This window comes from Oncorhynchus mykiss, chromosome 14, assembly GCF_057628025.1.
Source record: "Oncorhynchus mykiss isolate SJ-2025 chromosome 14, ASM5762802v1, whole genome shotgun sequence".
Taxonomy (NCBI): Eukaryota; Metazoa; Chordata; class Actinopteri; order Salmoniformes; family Salmonidae; genus Oncorhynchus; species Oncorhynchus mykiss.
Genome location: NC_143035.1, coordinates 3,676,818 through 3,696,301, shown reverse-complemented (window position 1 = coordinate 3,696,301; position 19,484 = coordinate 3,676,818). Strand labels below are relative to the sequence as shown.

The window sequence follows — 19,484 nt, the reverse complement described above, 5'->3', positions numbered from 1 at the left end:
TGTTTATATCCCAGGACATATTAGCTAGCAACAGCAAGCTAGCTAAATCGGACAAACTAAATTGCTATAAATGTTTAATGCTTTTCGACCTGTCCCCAAATTAATGTAATTGGTTCAGAGTTTGTTTTGATATTTTAAGCTGCGTGTCGTGATTGCGTTTGGTGTGGGTTGACAAAATACATTTATGCATGATGGCGCACGCGCGCAGCCGGTTTCGGTTCGGTGTTAGTCCAAGAACCTTACATGTTCTGTTTAAAGGGCGAATTGGCTCTAGTAGCCAAAAAAGCGAAACACTCCATCTAAACTTGAATTGATTCTCAATTGTGGTATGATTCCAGTCATAAATCCCTCTACTTTCATATATCAAAATGATTTCACAAACGCAAAATACACGCTTACTGTACACTGTTTTAACCGGTTTTAACACAGTTGCAGCCAACAGTATTTTTCAGTGACAACACATTTGTGGTGTCTGTCTTCCATTTAAACACAGGTGTTCATAGATGCAGATAGCTCCACTGAACACAAATATAAACGATACATGCAAATCAAATCAAATTTATTTATATAGCCCTTCGTACATCAGCTGATATCTCAAAGTGCTGTACAGAAACCCAGCCTAAAACCCCAAACAGCAAGCAATGCAGGTGTAGAAGCACGGTGGCTAGGAAAAACTCCCTAGAAAGGCCAAAACCTAGGAAGAAACCTAGAGAGGAACCCGGCTTTGTGGGGTGGCCAGTCCTCTTCTGGCTGTGCCGGGTGGAGATTATAACAGAACATGGCCAAGATGTTCAAATGTTCATAAATGACCAGCATGGTCAAATAATAATAATCACAGGCAGAATAGTTGAAACTGGAGCAGCAGCATGGCCAGGTGGACTGGGGACAGCAAGGAGTCATCATGTCAGTTAGTCCTGAGACATGGTCCTAGGGCTCAGGTCCTCCGAGAGAGAGAGAGAAAGAGAGAATTAGAGAGAGCATACTTAAATTCACACAGAACACCGGATAGGACAGGAGAAGTACTCCAGATATAATAAACTGACCCTAGTCCCCCGACACATAAACTACTGCAGCATAAATACTGGAGGCTGAGACAGGAGGGGTCAGGAGACACTGTGGCCCCATCCAATGACACCCCCGGACAGGGCCAAACAGGAAGGATATAACCCCACCCACTTTGCCAAAGCACAGCCCCCACACCACTAGAGGGATATCTTCAACCACCAACTTACCATCCTGAGACAAGGCCGAGCATAGCCCACAATGATCTCCGCCACGGCACGAGGGTAAAAAAAAAAACACGCCCTGTTAAGAACTCTTTTTTTAATTTCATTTTTTATATATATTGACTTTCAATGCCAACCCAGACAGGAAGATCACATCAGTGACTCAACCCACTCAAGTGACGCACCCCTCCTAGGGGCGGTATGAAAGAGCCCTAGTAAGCCAGTGACTCAGACCCTGTAATAGGGTTAGAGGCAGAGAATCCCAGTGGAAAGAGGGGAACCAGCCAGGCAGAGACAGCAAGGGCGATTAGTTGCTCCAGAGCCTTTCCGTTCACCTTCACACTCCTGGGCCAGACTACAATCATATGACCCACTGAAGAGATGAGTCTTCAGTAAAGACTTAAAGGTTGAGACCGAGTTTGCATCTCTCACATGGGTAGGCAGACCATTCCATAAAAATGGAGCTCTATAGGAGAAAGCCCTGCCTCCAGCTGTTTGCTTAGAAATTCTAGGGACATTTAGGAGGCCTGCGTCTTGTGACCGTAGCGTACGTGTAGGTATGTATGGCAGGACCAAATCAGAGAGACAGGTAGGAGCAAGCCCATGTATAATGCTTTGTAGGTTAGCAGTAAAACCTTGAAATCAGCCCTTGCCTTGACAGGAAGCCAGTGTAGGGAGGCTGGCACTGGAGTAATATGATCAAATTTTTTGGTTCTAGTCAGGATTCTAGCAGCCGTATTTAGCACTAACTGAAGTTTATTTAGTGCTTTATCCGGGTAGCCAGAAAGTAGAGCATTGCAGTAGTCCAACCTAGAAGTGACAAAAGCATGGATTCATTTTTCTGCATAATGTTTGGACAGAAAGTTTCAGATTTTTGCAATGTTACGTAGATGGAAAAAAGTTGTCCTTGTTCTTCAAAAGAGAGATCAGGGTCCAGAGTAACGCCGAGGTCCTTCACAGTTTTATTTGAGACGACTGTACAACCATTAAGATTGATTGTCAGATTCAACAGAAGATCTCTTTGTTTCTTGGGACCTAGAGGTTAAAAGTAGAAAAAAAGTAGAAAGTAGAAAGTTTGCAGCCATCCACTTCCTTATATCTGAAATACATGCTTCTAGCGAGGGCAATTTTGAGGCTTCACCAACAATTTCTAAGATTTTACTGAGTTGAGGCGGCAGGTAACCAAAAGGTTGCTAGATCGAATCCCTGAGCTGACAAGGTAAAAATCTGTCACTATGTCCCTGAACAAGGCAGTTAACCCACTGTTCCTAGGCCGTCATTGTAATTAAGAATTTATTCTTAACTGACTTGCCTAGTTAAACAAAGGTTAAATAAAAAAATATATTAAAAACTGTTCATATCAGGAAATCAGTCAATTGAAATAAATTCATTGTGCCCTAATCTATGAATTTCACATGACTGGGAGTCTGTTGGTCACAAATACTGTACCTTAAAAAAAGAGGTAGGGGCATTGATCAGAAAACCAGTCAGTATCTGGTGTAACCACTATTTTCCACATGCAGTGCGACACATCTCCTTCTTACAGAGTTGATCAGGCTGTTGATTGTGGCCTGTGAAAATTTGTCCAACTCCTCTTCAATGGCTGTGCGAGGGAGGCAGGATGGATGAACCCTGCAGAACCCTCAATGTAGGTCTCCATAGCCTTGGGTCTCCGGTCCAGGGCAACTTCCGAGCCCCCAGGAAAACATCCTGTGGCAGGCTGCGCTGACTTTAGGCAGTGAGCGTGGCAGAACGGGATCCAATCTATGATGGCACCAGCAGACCAGTCTAAGGGGATTGGGTCGTTGGAGCCAAGATAATCCCAATACCACGGGAACCTGAGGCAACTTAATAAGCAGGAATTGGATCGTCTCGCTGTGGTTCCCTGACACCTGTAGGTATTGTGGGTGACCTGGCCTATAGAGCGCCCGTCCAGCGCTCTAACGTCCATGGGAATGGAGAGGGGCTGAGTGGGAATGCCTAGCTCAGACGCCAGAGTAGTGTCCATAAAGCTCTCATCAGCCACAGAGTCGATGAGTACCCGGAGAGATTTTGTCTGGTTTCCCCACAGCAAAATGGCATTAAAAGGGGTGCAAGTTAAAGGGAGAGGAAAAGTTCTCTGTATGGCCCACCAGAGCACTCGGTCCTACCGGTGAACCTGGTCTTTTAGTGGACAAGTCTTAATTTGTAATTGTTTGTTTTGTCTTCTTAATTGATGTTGGACCCCATGAAGATTAGCTAACGTAAACAGCATTAACTAATTGGGATCCTAATAAAAATTCACAAAATTTACATGAGATGTCTCATCACGGTATCTCTGTACATTCAAATTGCCATTGATAAAATGCAGTTGTGTTCGTTGTCCGTAGGTTATGCCTGCCCAAACCATAACCCCACTGCCACCATGAGGCACTCGGTTCACAATGTTGACATCAGCATACAGCTCCCCCACACGGCGCCATACATGATGCCATAACGCGTGTCTGCCATCTGCCCTGATAGTTGAAACCGGGTTTCATCCATGAAGATCACACTTCTCCCGCATGCCAGTGGCCATCGAAGGTGAGCATTTTCCCACTGAATTTCGGATACAAAGCCAAACTGCAGTCAGGTCAAGACCCTGGTGAGGACGATAAGCACGCAGATGAGCTTCCATGAGACGGTTTCTGTGCAAACCCACAGTTTCATCAGCTGTCCGGGTGGCTGCTCTCAGACCATCCTGCAGGCAAAGAAGCCGGATGTGGAGGTACTGGGCTGGCGTGGTTACATGGCGTCTGCGGTTGTCAGGCCGGTTGGACGTACTGCCAACTTCTCTAAAACAAAGTTGGAGGTGGCTTGCGGTAGAGAAATTAACATTAAATTCCTGCAGTCAGCATGCCAATCGCGCTTCCTCAAAACTTGAGACAATTTGTGGCATTGTGTTTTGTGACAAAATTGCATATTTTAGAGTGGCCTTTTTATTGTCTCCAGCACAAGGTGCATGTGTGTAATGATCATGCTGTTTAATTAGATTATTGATATGCCACATCTGTCAGGTGGATGGTAAACACATTTCTGCACAGAATTTGAGATAAATAATATTTTTGTCCATATGGAACATTTCTGGGATCTTTTATTTCAGCTCATGAAACATGGGACCAACACTTTACATGTTGCGTTTATATTTTTCATACTTCATATTGAAGTGGGACATTAAATCATTGGTCATCGATCTGAAACATTTTAAGAAAGAGGCAGTGGTGTAAAGTACTTAAGTAAAAATACTTTAAAGTACTACTGTTACTGTAATTTAATTATACCAATGTGTTTTCATTAATTGAATTCCCTTAATCTATTTCATGAGAATTTGTAAGACTCTTGTTTGCATAAAATAGACGGAGACCAGTCTTATCAATAATAGGTAACATAATTTATTCTCGGAGCGCGCTGCCACGTTACCACAAGCAACAGTTTATATACAATAACATGACGTCATTTCGTTGCTCCTAAAATGAATCTCCTCCAGACCGGGTCAAAGGGAACTTTAAAAGTTCTTTCTGAGTTCATTCAGAGTTCATTCTGACCCCCTAGCACATACACAGGACACACAACACAACTGAATTAACTTTTGACTACTCACCATTATCAATCACCACTTAGCTGACAGTTCTAATTAACAGAAAACCTAGGAATGCACTCACTGTCTTATCTAAAACACCCCAGAGCTAAGTTTCGTCGGTTCAACCATAGGTTAACTACCTTATCTGTTTACTTAATCCACAACCCATTTCTTTCTTCCTAGTTGGAATGGTGTTCATTAACTTTAATTACTCCTTGTCGGTGTCACACAATCCCTTCTTATGAACTCATATTGTTAATCAGATATTATAAAACAGAGTATAAGTTTACTTAGTTACAGTTCTATTTAAAATGAGGATATTGTTTATTCATTTATTCATAATATTTCTAACAACTACGTAAGTATTTTTTTGGGGCATCTGTACTTCACTATTTATATTTTTGACAACTTTTACTTTCACTTCATTACATTCCTAAAGAAAATTATGTACTTTTTCCCTGACACCCAAAAGTACTAGTTACATTTTGAATGCTTAGCAAGACAGGAAGTTGGACCAATTCACACACATTCCTGGCATCTCTACTGCTTCTGATCTAACGGAGTCACTAAACACAAATGCTTTGTATGTAAGTTATGTCTGAGTGGAGTTGTCCCCTGGATATCCGTAAAGAAAATAAATAAGAAAATGGTGCCATCTGGTTTGCTTTATGTAAGGATTTTGAAATCATTTATGCTTTGACTTTTGATACTTAAGTATATTTTAGCAATTACATTTACTTTAGATACTTTTAAGTATATTTAAAACCAAATACTTTTAGACTTTTACTCAAGTAGTATTTTACTGGATGACTTTCACTTTTAGTTGAGTCATTTTCTATTAAGGTATCGTTACTTTTACTCAAGTATGACAATTGGGTACTTTTTCCACCACTGGAAAGAGGATATCAAAATTTGACAGTTGGACAATTTTTCATCTCATCTTTAAATGGTAAAGTTTTGTTTTATCCTAATACATGTTGTAAGATTCAAACAACATTTTATAAACAAACTGTTCCATAATCCTGAGGACATTTTCCCGGACAGAGGTTCAACCAATTGAGGACAGCTTGGCAGTCTTAAGAGTCAAGTTAACTTTATTTTTTATTTGAGACAATTCACACACTGCAAGGCCCCTCCTTGTTGGATATTTGCACTAAGATCAGGCAATCATAGGGAGCTGAATAGCATGTCTTTTGGGAATCCAGTCTCAGTGAGATCTGGTGCAGTGAAAAAAACATTAATGACCATCAGCATAGCTAGTGTAACAGTATAGCTTCCATCCCTCTCTTCGCCTCGAACCAGGGACCCTCAGCACACATCACCCACGAAGCAACAGTCACCCACGAAGCATCGTTACCCATCGCGCCACAAAAGCCTTGCAGAGCAAGGGGAACAACTACTTCAGGTCTCAGAGCGAGTGACGTCACCGATTGAAACACTATTAGTGCGCACCACCACTAACTAGCTAGCCATTTCACATCGGTTACACTAGTACAAACCTAGCTATTACCAGGCTGGTTAGTAGGAACCAATACACCTTTAACATCAGAGTATCAAAGAGAAAAAACTAAATTTTTCACACAAAACCTACGGTCAATGACAATAGATCAATGATATAAAAAACTTTGGAGTACTTTAAATTAAATTATGGGCAGAAAGACAAATTCAACTCCATCTTTCATTGAATCAGATGGCTTATTAATCACAAAACCATCTTACATATTGTGGATTCAGAGCTAACTATCTAATAGAACTCAGAGGGTTTTCTTTAATGGTGTACAGCAGGACAGCTCTTTAAGCCCTCTATTTTTACCAATGACCTGCCACTGGCATTAAACAAAGCCTGTGTGTCCATGTATGATGATGACTCGACCATATACATGACAGCAACCACAGCTAATGAAGTAACTGAAACCCTTAACAAGGAGTTGCAGTCTGTTTTGGAATGGGTGGCCAGTTATAAATTGGTTCTGGACATCTCAAAAGCTAGGAGCATTGTATTTGGTACAAATCATTCCATAAGCTCTAGACTTCAGCTGAATCTGCCAATGGTGTGGCTGTTGAAGAGTTGAGGAGACTGAATTACTTTGTGTTACCTTAGATTGTAAATTGTCATGGTCAAAACATATAGATTCAATGGTTGTAAAGATGGGGAGAGGTACACTACATGGCGAGGTAGACTATATGGAGAGGTACACTACAAAAGTGTGTGGACACCTGCTTGTCGAACATCACATTCCAAAATCATGGACATTAATATGGAGTTGGTCCCCCCCTTTACTTTTGTAACAGCCTCCACTCTTCTGGAAAAGCTCTCCACTAGATGTTGGAACATTGCTGTGGGGACTTGCCTCCAGCCACAAACGAGACTATTAGTGAGGTTGGGAACTAATGTTGGTCGATTAGGCCTGGCTCACAGTCGGCATTACAATTCATCCCAAAGGTGTTAGAATGGGGTTCCGGTCAGGGGTCTATGTAGGCCAGTCATGTTCTTCCTCACCGATCTTGACATACCAGGACCTCAATTTGCCATGCTGAAACAGGAAAGGGCCTTCTCCAAAAGTTGGAAGCACAGAATCGTCTCAAATTTCATTGTATGCTGTATTGTTAAGATTTCCCTTCACTGGAACTAAGAGGCCTAGCCCGAACCTTGAAATACAGCCCCAGACCATTATTCCTCCTGAACGTGAATCAATTCTCAACTGTGATACGGTTCTAAAAACATGAATCCCTTTACTTTTATATCACAAGAAAATAATTTCATAAATGCAAAATACCCACTTACTTACTGTACACTGTTTTAACACAGTTGCAGCCGACAGTATTTTTCAATGACAACACGTTTGTGGTGGGGCCTTCCCCAAACTGTTGACACAAAGTTGGAGTCACAGAATCAAGTAATTAGCACAGGTAGTTGACTGTGTCTTCTGTCTGTTTACAGTAAACACGAGCTGTAACATGGCGATATGGCTGTGTGGGAACACTAACCCTATAAAGGTGTATATAAATGTAACTATTTCTTATTATTATTATTCATAGCTGATATTAAAGAAAATGTCCTAATGCTTCCAAAACCGTACCACAAGAGATGCGTGTCAATGTTCAGACTGCAGGTTGGGGCACGTTGGGACATAAGAGGATTTAGTTCAATGACTTACATTATGTGTAAATGTAATGGAACTGAGATTTATGATCAAGGGCTAGCAGCTCATTATTTTACACACAGCTAGTTAGCTAATAATACAAGTCATTTCAAAATGTATTTACTAACTTGAATAGGTTCATGTGTATGCCCACTAAGCTGCCAATCGTTTGTAGCGAAGAGTTGTCAAGCCGGGCTGCCGGTTCTGTTGAAAACCATCTGAATTGTTGTGCATTGACTGCTTGTCAGAATGTATGTTTTCCTCCCTATGGCTCTCGTCATTTAATGCACCTTGAGAGTACCTGGTTTACTGGGAGGGGTACGGTCCAGAGGAGTGGTGTTGGGTTCCGGTGGATGATATTCTAGATCCCAACATAATCTGAGAATTCCACCTTCGCCGTCCAGACCGGCCCGATCCTCGCCCTCAGGGCCGTCCTCCTGACCAGAGTCGTCCTACTGCTGGAGCTGCGCATCGGGGGGTGGGAGGGTTTACGGTCAAGTCTACTCCCGATCCCCCCCTCCGGGGCTCGACGTCGTCGGTCTACTAACCACAGGTCCTGGTGTAACAGTTGTTAAAGTACTATGTGAATTTCACCAGGTTCACATATTAATATGTCATGTTGATTTGTTATTATGCATGCCTGCATCCTGGGAGAAGGGGAGTGTGTACTTACGTTTTGCCCTGCGTGCTCAAATCATTTTGATGTACTGAGAGAGGTAGGCAAGCTTGTTTGATTCTTTACAAAGTCATACACAGTGTTTTGTTCATGAATAATGATGTATGTTTAGAGGTTATTCAGAAGTGGATGGTATTGTTAAGATGCACGTGTAATTGTACTTTTTAGGATATCAACATTCTGAATTCAACATGTGGTTAATAGCTAGCAAAGGTATTGGCAGGCTATTGTATGTGTGAACGATGGCTAGCTCCTCGAATGATCCCAGTCCCTCCTATTGTGCATCTGTTGTAGAAAGAGGCAACGATTCTCAGAACATATGTGCTCTACAAATGTTTTATTTCCTTTTGGATGCAGATGCAGGATGCAGAGAGTGAGTTCTGCTTGATTAAAACTACCTGATCTCCAAAGTCCACGTCTATAGTCTCCATCAACCACACACAACGCAGTTACAGCGGTGCAGTATAGCACCGGTTACACTGACAACCCATCATTATGCACACCTGGACTTCATCAATTCCCTGATTACTCCCCCTTTATCTAGCACTCCGTTTTAATCACCCATCAGGCAGTATTGTTTCTGTGTTCATGTTCAGACGATACGCTTGTGTGTTCACGCGGTTTGTTCTTATTAAACTCACTGACTGCACTTGCTTCCTGACTGCCTGCATCTTCGTTACAATAACAGGATGATGGCTTCAAATTAATTATTTAAATTTTTGTACACATTTTTGCGTAAAGTCAACGAGTCAAATAACCTTTTCACCCCAAGTTCTTATCTTTACTTTTTCCTACCTAGTGTGTCAGTAATTCTCTGTTTGATGTGTAGATTAACCTCGTTTGAAAACCATGTTGTGGGCTTCAGTATTGTCTGTACACGGCTCATCACGGGGAAAGCCAAGTGTTGTGCATGATGTGGTTACGATGTTTCGATTGATAACTATTTGACCTTCTATCAGCATGCATTGTAAAATATAAAAATATTTTTTTTATAGCCAACGGTAAGGGCATGTTATGTTAAATGGGCAATCTGCTATTGCTACATCCATTTTTGTATTAATGATATTCAGCCATTGATTTAAGAATATAACTTATAAATGCCTTAGGAGTTTAGTTTAACTGTATAGTCCCATCAGAACCCAAAATATGAGTTTGCTTTTACTAATCCATCCAATAGGTCAGTTCTTGCATCCATCGATGGATTTGAGAGTGGTTCCATTTTTCCAGCCCCATTCCTCAACAATTTACCCAAAAAGGTGGTGGGGTGACCGCTTTTCTGTTTGAACTGCAGATTGCCCCTGACATTTAATTGTGTTAGCCAATGAAGCGGAACTTGGTGGTGAGAGAGGCTACTGCCAATAACAGGAACAAGACCAACAGGTTAATCCTATGATTAACCTCTACCTTCTGCATTTTGTCAATATATTCCATTTGTTATGCGAAGTATGTTTTGAAATGATATTGAGAGCATGCTGTCCTTAAAATTATATGGGAAAATGTATGGGGCACTGATTTTATTAGTCTGTAAGATTGTCAAAGGCTCTTTATTGCAAATTAATTGATAGTTGAGATGATAAAAGCACAACATAATTACTGTTTCTATATTCCTAGCAGAATGGAAGATCACTCTAGGAAATACCACACAAACAATGAGATTTCAGTGATATGTGGTTGACAGTAGCACACATCGCACTCACGCCTTGGCATCTGACTAAAGTGGCCTGAGTGGGAAAATAGTCTGACAAATAATTATAGTGAGACAACTGGCATCAGGGATTCCCCAGTTGTTTGGAAATGTCAATAATGGTCCTTAAAAGCTGCCACACAGGTCCAGAATCAAATCATTGGGAACCAGTTGTTTATTCGGGTTTATCAATAGAGAAATGGCAATGCACAAACGCAAAATGCTTCTTCTGCTGCTCTCAATGATGATTAGTTTGGCCACCTCATCTCCAGCACCACTTCAAGGAAGAACTGAATATGATAATGATATCAATACAATTAAAAATGTACTTAAGGTAAGGTAGTTATTATTACACTAAAACCTTTTTAACAAATGTTCAAGTCCAGACTTGTTGTAGCGATTAAAGTAATGTAACTAATGTCACCTCTGTTTCCTGAACAACAGAACTGTCATGAAGGCTGCAGCACATCTGGAATGGTGAGTCCATAACAATCTCAGATAATTGGCTTAATCTTTTCTTCACTTCATTACACTCGATCTTTAAAAAAACGTCTCAGTGCCAGTCTGATTCTTGTGTACACTGTACACTTCATGAAACACCCCTTTTGAGCAAAGAGCCAAATAATCTCTAATCTGTCTTGTGACATTGCTAATCTTAATCAGAATACACACAGCTACAACAGCCGACCACAGCAGGCTGCCCTAACTTCCTCTGTTGTGTTATTTCAATCTGCAAAGCATATTTCATATCTTAGTATATTCAGTCCTAACGTAATGCATTGCTCTCTGATAGAGGAATATTGACCTAAATGTATGTTTTGTATTGCAATACAGTGGTTATAGTAAACAGTTCTGTACCGGCAGTGGTACAATTCTGTATCAAATTGTCATACTTGAGTAAAAGTAAAGACCTTAATAGAGAGTGACTCAAGTAAAAGTCACCCAGTGAAATATTACTTGAGTAAAGTCTAAAAGTATTTGCTTTTAAATATACTTAAGTATCAAAAATACATGTAATTGCTCAAATATACTTAAGTATCAAAAGTAAAAGTAGAAATAATTGAACATGTCTTATAATAAGCAAACCAGAGCCTCATTTTCTTGTTTTTTAAATTACGGATAGCCAGGGGCACACTCCTACACTAAGATATAATTTACAAACGAAGCATTTGCTTAGTGGGTCGCCATATCAGAGGCAGTAGGGATGACCAGGGGTGTTCTCTTGATAAGTGCGTGAATTGAACAATTTTCCTGTCTTGACAAGCATAAAAAATATAACTAGTATTTTTGGGTGTCCGGGAAAATGTATGGAGTAAAAAGTACATTATTTTCTTTAGGAAGTCAAAGTAAAAGTTGTCAAAAATATTAATAGTAAAGTACAGATACCCCCCCAAAACGACTTAAGTAGTACTTTTTTGACACTTACTTTTCTCTGCAGGATCTAAAATGCCAGTGTCTCCGAATCCCCATCACATTAGTGGTAAGCGACGCATAATATGTACATTGGAGTTTATACAGTAGTCATTTCATCCAATGTGTACCTTTATAACCGTTTTCTTCCGTTACTTTGAATAGGAAACGTGCACACCAGACTACTTCAAACAGGGACTTGCTTCACTGAGTAGTGTGCATCCTGTTGCACGCTTACTGATTAGAAGATTACATTTTTGGTCCAAGGTAAGTTATTTTCCTTAAACATGCACAGAATTGCTCTTAGACTATAATGCCATTCTGAATATGGCAGAGATAACAGAAGAGCCATGAAATTACCATTACATTGCTTACATTTACAACGATCTTACCGGATGTATATGTTATTCTCTCTCATAGCCGGGCTTTCAGCAGCTGGCCCCTCACTGTGAACCAGTGGTGTCTCCACGGGTGTTTCTGGAGCAGCTGAGACAAGTGTTCCAAGGACTGAACAGCTTCAAACCATAACAAAATGATTGAAATATTCTATATGTATAATGTATTTATTTACTATTTATCTATTTGAAATTGTACGGCTAAATGGTTGATTAAACACCTGAAACAGACATATCTACTCCTGAGTTTGCTTTTTCTCTATTGACTTGATTGGGAAATGACCAGTAAATTAAATTGTGTAGGTCTATGTATGGCAAAGTGCATCACAGATAAATCTGTCTAAAGAATGTTATGGCCATATATTTTATTGACCTTTCAATCATGATTATTGGCTGAATCAAACAACACTTCTTTATGATTAGAAACGAAGATAGGCTATTACATTTTTTTTTAAAAATAATCTTAACCCAAAACCATGATGCTACAAATCATGTAACACATAATAAAGACAACACTGAATGTTTTTGAACATCGAGCTAAAATACCAAGGTATGCCACCTTTTGGGGTTCTCCTGACCTAGGCTCTCCAACAATACAGTGGACAGGCTATTGTCAATCAAACGTGAAACTCTTGGGGACAGCATTAGAAGTATACATTCAGGAAGGAGCCTAATTGCACAAAAGGGAGAGGCTATACAGACACTTCTGGAGCCAAAATGGATAACCTATGTCGCACAGCTGAGAGTCGAGACGAATGGATTTGGTTTAGTCAGTCATCCTGATGAGCCCTTACCAGCTAGCTGGTTTATGCTGGCTATCTGGCAACAACAGCTTGGCTCTAGTTAAAACTTGTAAGAGAAAGTGATGTTTATTTCAATGGGCAAGGGAGAAATAACTTGTAGTGTTGTTCACCATCTGGAATCTGGATGTCACCATGACATGCCAATTAGCTAACCTAACGACAAGCCAGTGTGAATGACCAATGCAACGGTGTTGTACCGAGGTGCTTCCCACTGTTGCTTCCCACAGCATAGAAAGAGTCCAGGGAGGCCCCTCTGAACAGGGCCAATGAAGTGGCCATACCCCTGATGGAGAGGGCTACCATGTCGTCTTGAGTTGGTCTACCTGCTGCAGCGTATGATTTTGACACTGCGTTGGTAATCCAATGTGCCAGTCTCTGCTTCGAGACAATGCGAACTTTGGTGTTCTCTCCATAACACACAAAAAGCTATTCTGTTTGACGAGAAATTCTTAAAATACATTTCTAATACCACCATGCATAATTGTGTGTAGACTGCGTGTGCTGGCGTGTGTGTGAGTATACATGTGTGTGTGCCTGGGTTTGTGTCTCCTCACAGTTTTATCTGTTTTTTAAATCTTATTTTACTACTTATTCTGCTTGCATGATTTACTTGATGTGGAATAGATTTCCATGTAGTTGTGGCTCTTTGTGGTCCTGTGCATTTCCCAAGTCCGTTCTGGACTTGGTGGATTGTCTTGTGGGGTATTCATGGGTGTCTGAGCTGTCAAATAGTGATGACAAGTAGTGATGCAGTCAATCTCTCCTCTATTGTGAGCCAGGAGAGATAGGTCCTCTTTGTGGCACATGGCCATATGATTGGGCAGTAGTCCAGGTGCGACAAAACTAGGTAGGATTGGTTTTGTTTATAGCAATGTCAAGAAAGCAATGCAATGTCATGAGGTTCTGAAGGAGCCTTGTGGGGCCATAGTCTGCAGGCACCATTCATGAATTGCGATACTAGAGGGTGCACCCCTGGTGATGCACCCGCAAACTGGTCATGACCCATAGAGATATATACACTTTTAATGTAGATGGGGACTTCCATGCAGTCATAAGCTCCTGGAGGAAAGTCGAAATGACAAAGTGGGCAGGAAGATGGCGATTCTGCATGGTCGACACAACTTCCTGTACACATTCCACCCTAGTCAGTCATAGACTGTTCTCTCTGCTTTCGCATGGCAAGTGGTACCGGAGCGCCAAGTCTAGGTCCAAGAGGCTTCTAAACTGCTTCTACCCCCAAGCCATAAGACTCCTGAACATCTTATCAAATGGCTACCCAGACTATTTGCATTACCCCCCTTCTTTTACACCTGCTAATCTCTGTTGTTAACATCTATGCATAGTCACTTTAATAACTCTACCTACATGTACATATTACCTCAATTACCTCGACTAACCGGTGCCCCCGCACATTGACTGTACCGGCACCCCCCTGTATATAGTCTCACTATTGTTATTTTACTGCTACTCTTTAATTACTTGTTACTTTTATTTCTTATTCATCTTTTTTATTATTTTAAACTGCATTGTTGGTTAGTAAGTAAGCATTTTACTGTAAGGTACACCTGTTGTATTCGGCGCATGTAACTAATACAATTTGATTTGATATACAGGTCAATGCCAGTACCTTATTTAATGTGGACGGGTACTGGAGAGTTGAGTTTGGTTTATACGTGAAAAGTGACTGGTAGTAGGATATACATGTAAACAGTAATAATTGTCACACCCTGATGTGTTTCACCTGTTTTTGTGCTCGTCTCCACCCCCCTCCAGGTGTCGCCCATCTCCCCCATTATCCCCAGTGTATTTATACCTGTGTTCTCTGTTTTGTCTGTTGCCAGTTTGTTTTGTTCGTCAAACCTACCAACGGTTTTCCCCTTGTGCCTGTCTGTTTCTATTTTTCCCGGTTTTAACCATTCTGCCTGCCCTAAGCCTGCCGTTCCGTTCTGTACCCGGAGACTGCCTGCCGTTCTGTACCTCTTTATTTTTTTTTATTTAACCAGGAAGGGATCATTCAAATTTGAAATCTCTTTTTCAAGCGTGTCCTGGCCAAGATAGGCAGCACCAAGCCATTACACAATTAAGGGCAGACAACATGAAAAACGACAGGTAGTAAAAAAAACATAGAATTCACAAGAGTATAACAAAGTCATAAAACAGAGTCATAAAACAGCAAATAAAAAACATTGACAGGCCAGGGAATCAGCCTCAAAATCATTCATCAATGATTTAAAAACACCAATCGGGACAAGTTCTTCCAGTTTAAAAGTATTTTGTAAGGCGTTCCAATCCGATGGTGCGGAGTACATAAAAGCCCTTTAACCAAATTCAGTTTGGAATTTAAGCATGCTCCCTCTAATTCTCTCTCCCTCCCCTTCCGGAGGACATGAGCCCTGGGACCATGCCTCAGGACCACCTGGCCTGTTGACTCCTTGCTGTCCCCAGTCCACCTTGTCGTGCTGCTGCTCCAGTTTCAACTGTTCTGCCTGCTGCTATGGAACCCTGATCTGTTCACCGGACGTGCTACCTTGTCTCGGACCTGCTGTTTTCAACTCTTTCTCTACCGCACCTGCTGTCTAACTCTGAATGCTCGGCTATGAAAAGCCAACTGACATTTACTCCTGAGATGCTGACCTGTTGCACCCTCTACAACCACTGTGATTATTATTATTATCTGACCCTGCTGGTCATCTATAAACGTTTGAACATCTTGGCCATGTATACTCTCAACCCGGCACAGCAAGAAGAGGACTGGCCACGCCTCAGAGCCTGGCTCTTCTCTAGGTTTCTTCCTAGGTTTCTGCCTTTCTAGGAAGTTTTACTTAGCCACCGTGCTTCTACATCTGCATTTCTTGCTGTTTGGGGTTTTAGGCTGGGTTTCTGTACAGCACTTTGTGACATCGACTGATTTTAAAAGGGCTTTATAAATACATTTGATTGATTGATTCCCACCACATTTCTGAACAATTAAAATGGTAGTAAACCCAAAATGGTTTTGTAAATAAAAGTATACCAGTGACTGAGCCTACGATTGACTAGAGAAGGCCAGCCAACCCTTGTATATAACGTGCAGTGGTGCGTAAGGGTTTTGCAGTTGAAAATAAATCTCAATGCGCCATGGTAAAGTGATTTCAAACACAGAGCGGAAGCATTCATATATATAAAATATCCTCATAGTCTAGTATAGGCATATATGTAGCCGATACTTACCTCATGGCTTCAAAAGAAAAGCAGGCTTTATTCTTAAAATAAAATCCAAATTTCAGCTTCAATTTTTGTTGTTGAAGTTGTTGAATATGCAATTTTGGACTCTGATCTGGATTACGGACCTCTGTCTGCCCTTTACCTGTTGTTTTGTCTGCCCCCTGTTCTATTAATAAACTTTTGTTACTTCAACACTGTCTGGATATGGGTCTTCGCTAAAACGTGATAGTAATAGTGACCAGTAGCAGGATAAATACTAATGGTAATGGCAATCAATAATCAATGGACAGCAGCGTAATGAAGTAATACATCTAATCATTCATCATTTTAGAAATTATTATTGATTAGAACTGGTAGCGATGATATTCAAAATGATCCAACCTACGGAATAAACCAACAGATGACTTCAACTACAATAACTGTGATACACTATATATACAAAAGTATGTGGACACCCCTTCAAATGAGTGGATTCAGCTATTTCAGCCACACCCGTTGCTGACAGGTATATAAAATTGACCACACAGCCATGCAATCTCCATAGACAAACATTGGCAGTATAATGGCCTTACTGAAGAATTCAGTGACTTACAACGTGGCACGTAATAGCATGCCACCTAACAAGTCAGCTCATCACATTTATGCCCTGCTAGAGTTGCCCTTTTTCCTTGGTTGCAACACTCACTACTGAGTTCCAAACTGCCTCTGGAAGCAACGTCAGCACAAGAACAAGAACTGTTGGTTGGGAGCTTCATGAAATGGGTTTCCATGGCCGAACAGCCACACACAAGCCTAAGATCACATGACATCATGCACAATGCCAAGCATCGGCTGGAGTGGTGTAAAGCTAGCCGCCATTGGAACCTGGAGTAGTGGAAACGCTTTCTCTGGAGGGATGAATCACGCTTCACCATCTGGCAGTTCAACAGACGAATCTGGGTTTGGCGGATGCCAGAAGAACGATACCTGCCCGAATGCATAATGCCATCTGTAAAGTTTTGTGAAGTAGGAATAATGGTCTGGGGCTGTTTTTCATGGGTTGGGCTAGGCGCCTTAGTTCCAGGGAAATAACAGTACAGCATACAATGACATTCTACACAATTCTGTGCTTCCAACTTTGTGGCAACAGTTTGGGGAAGGCCCCTTCCTGTTTCAGCATGACAAATTGAGGTCGATACAGAAATGGTTTGTTGAGATCAGTGTGGAAGAACTTGACTGGCCTACACAGAGCCCTGACCTCAACCCCATCAAACACCTTTGGGATGAATTGGAACGGCCGACTGCAAGCCAGGCCTAATTGCCCAACATCAGTGCCCTACCTCACTAATGCTCTTGTGGCTGAATGGAAGCAAGTCCCCACAGCAATGTTACTACTGCTCGTGGAAAGCCTTCCCAGAAGAGTGGAGGCTGTTAGAGCAGCAAAGGGGGGACCAAGTCCATATTAATGCCCATGATTTTGGAATGAGATATTCATGTAGTGTAGATAATAAACAGAGTAGAAGCAACGTATGTGAAGAGTGTGAAAGAATCAAAATCAAATGTAATTTGACAAATGCTCCGAATACAACAGGTGACTTTACACACCTTAGCGTGAAATGCTTACTTACAAGCCATTATGAACAGCGCAGTGAGAAAATATTTGTAAAATAAACAAAAGTTTAAAAAAGGAGCACAATAAAATAACAATAACGAGCCAAGTCAATGTGCAGGGGTACGGGTTAATTCGAGGTAATTGAGGTCATATGTAAATGTAGGTAGGGGTATAGTGACTATGCATAGATAAACAGTGAGTAGCAGCAGCGTAAGAAAAGGGGGTCAATGCAAATAGTGCGGGAAACCATTTGATTAACTGTTCATGAATCTTATGGCTTGGGGTAGAAGCTTTTAACTAGCCTTTTGGACATTAACTTGTCACTCCAGTACCGCTTGCCGTGCGGTAGTAGAGCAAACAGTCTATGACTTGTTCCTTCATACTGAAGCCTATGTTTGTATAAATACAGTTGAAGTTGTAAGTTTACATACTCCTTAGCCAAATACATTTAAACTCAGTTTTTCACTATTCCTGACATTTAATCCTAGTAAAAATGACCTGTTTTAGGTCAGATAGGATCACCACTTTATTTAAGAATGTGAAATGTCAGAATAATAGTAGAGAGATTTATTTCAGATTTGATTTCTTTCATCTAATTCCCAGTGGGTCAGAAGTTTACATACACTCAATTAGTATTTGGTAGCATTTTTTTAAGTCTTGGCTGATTTCTTTTGTTTTCCCATGATGTCAAGCAAAGAGGCACTGAGTTTGAATGTTGGCCTTGAAATACATCCACATGTACACCTCCAATTGACTCAAATGATGTCAATTAGCCTATCAGAAGCTTCTAAAGCCATGACATTTTCTGAAATTGTCCAAGCTGTTTAAAGGCACAGTCAACTTAGTGTATGTAAACTTCTGACCCATTGGAATTGTGATACAGTGAATTATAAGTGAAATAATCTGTCTGTAAACAATTTTTGGAAAAATGACTTGTGTCATACATAAAGTAGACTAACCGACTTGCCAAAACTATAGTTTGTTAACAAGAAATTTGTGGAGTTGGCGAAAATGTGTTTTAATGACTACAACCTATGTAAACTCCCGACTTCAACTGTACATACTGTACATACCTGATAAGTATGGCTGTATATGGCGCAAGTATGGCTGCAATTTGCATTGTAGACATCACAAGAACCATTAGATACACTAAGGATGCTAAGGAGTATGTGAAACAGAATGATCTATGGCTGAGCTTTCAGCTCCAGTCTAGCATCTGATCAGTGTTTAGAGATATTAGCTTTCAAGGTATGTGCTGTGAGCCTATTGCTTTCTGCCAATTATTGTATCTTAGAGAGCGAGAGGGAGGGCGAGAGGAGGATATCATTACAGCCTAAATGCAGTTCACTGACATATCTTGGATGAAACTGTGTCTTTATGTGATGTTCTTATTTTTCTTCTTCTTTCAGTAAACAACGGGTTGCCATAGAGAAAGAGTACGGTCAGGTGAGAGGACTCTCATCCTACTAATGCTAAATGAGAAGCTGTGGTCGGGTGTGTGTGTGCGTTATAATGTACCCTTATATGTTCTGTACCACGTCACCCTCTCCAGTCATGGTGGGCAGTACACCCTGTGATACGACCTGCCATATCGTAGAGTGGCATATCATTGAGCTAAAATTGGTTTGGAATATCCCCTGGACACTTACCTGCCCTCTCAGGGTCTGTTTTTGTTAGCATCATTTCTACAACTACTTTAACCAACACTCTCACAGCCCTCCCTACATTAAGGGCATTACTGGGTTAACACTGAG

General features: G+C 41.0%; 1 protein-coding gene across 2 annotated transcripts; it reads left to right on the top strand.

Moving 5' to 3' along the window:
- The first annotated feature begins 8,467 nt into the window (after positions 1–8,467).
- On the top strand, positions 8,468–12,363 carry LOC118938689 (uncharacterized). Of its 2 annotated transcripts, XM_090198155.1 has the most exons (6): positions 8,489–8,683; positions 9,001–10,661; positions 10,772–10,804; positions 11,766–11,807; positions 11,903–12,004; positions 12,158–12,363. In XM_090198155.1, the coding sequence occupies exons 2-6, from the start codon at positions 10,527–10,529 to the stop codon at positions 12,263–12,265; spliced, it is 420 nt and encodes a 139-aa protein (XP_090054281.1). In that variant the 5' UTR covers positions 8,489–8,683; positions 9,001–10,526; the 3' UTR covers positions 12,266–12,363. The 2 variants fall into 2 exon arrangements, with proteins under 2 accessions (XP_090054282.1, XP_090054281.1); XM_090198156.1 differs by lacking the exon at positions 9,001–10,661 and having other exon boundaries at positions 8,468–8,683.
- Positions 12,364–19,484: the final 7,121 nt, after the last annotated feature.

What these genes read in the sequence shown, in the direction of transcription:
- LOC118938689 (XM_090198155.1), top strand. Translation starts at nt 10,527, where the DNA reads ATGGCAATGCACAAACGCAAAATGCTTCTTCTGCTGCTCTCAATGATG. An exon ending in GAATCCCCATCACATTAGTG is followed by an intron (nt 11,808 to 11,902) that starts GTAAGCGACGCA and finishes TACTTTGAATAG; the next exon opens with GAAACGTGCACACCAGACTA. An exon ending in GATTACATTTTTGGTCCAAG is followed by an intron (nt 12,005 to 12,157) that starts GTAAGTTATTTT and finishes TCTCTCTCATAG; the next exon opens with CCGGGCTTTCAGCAGCTGGC.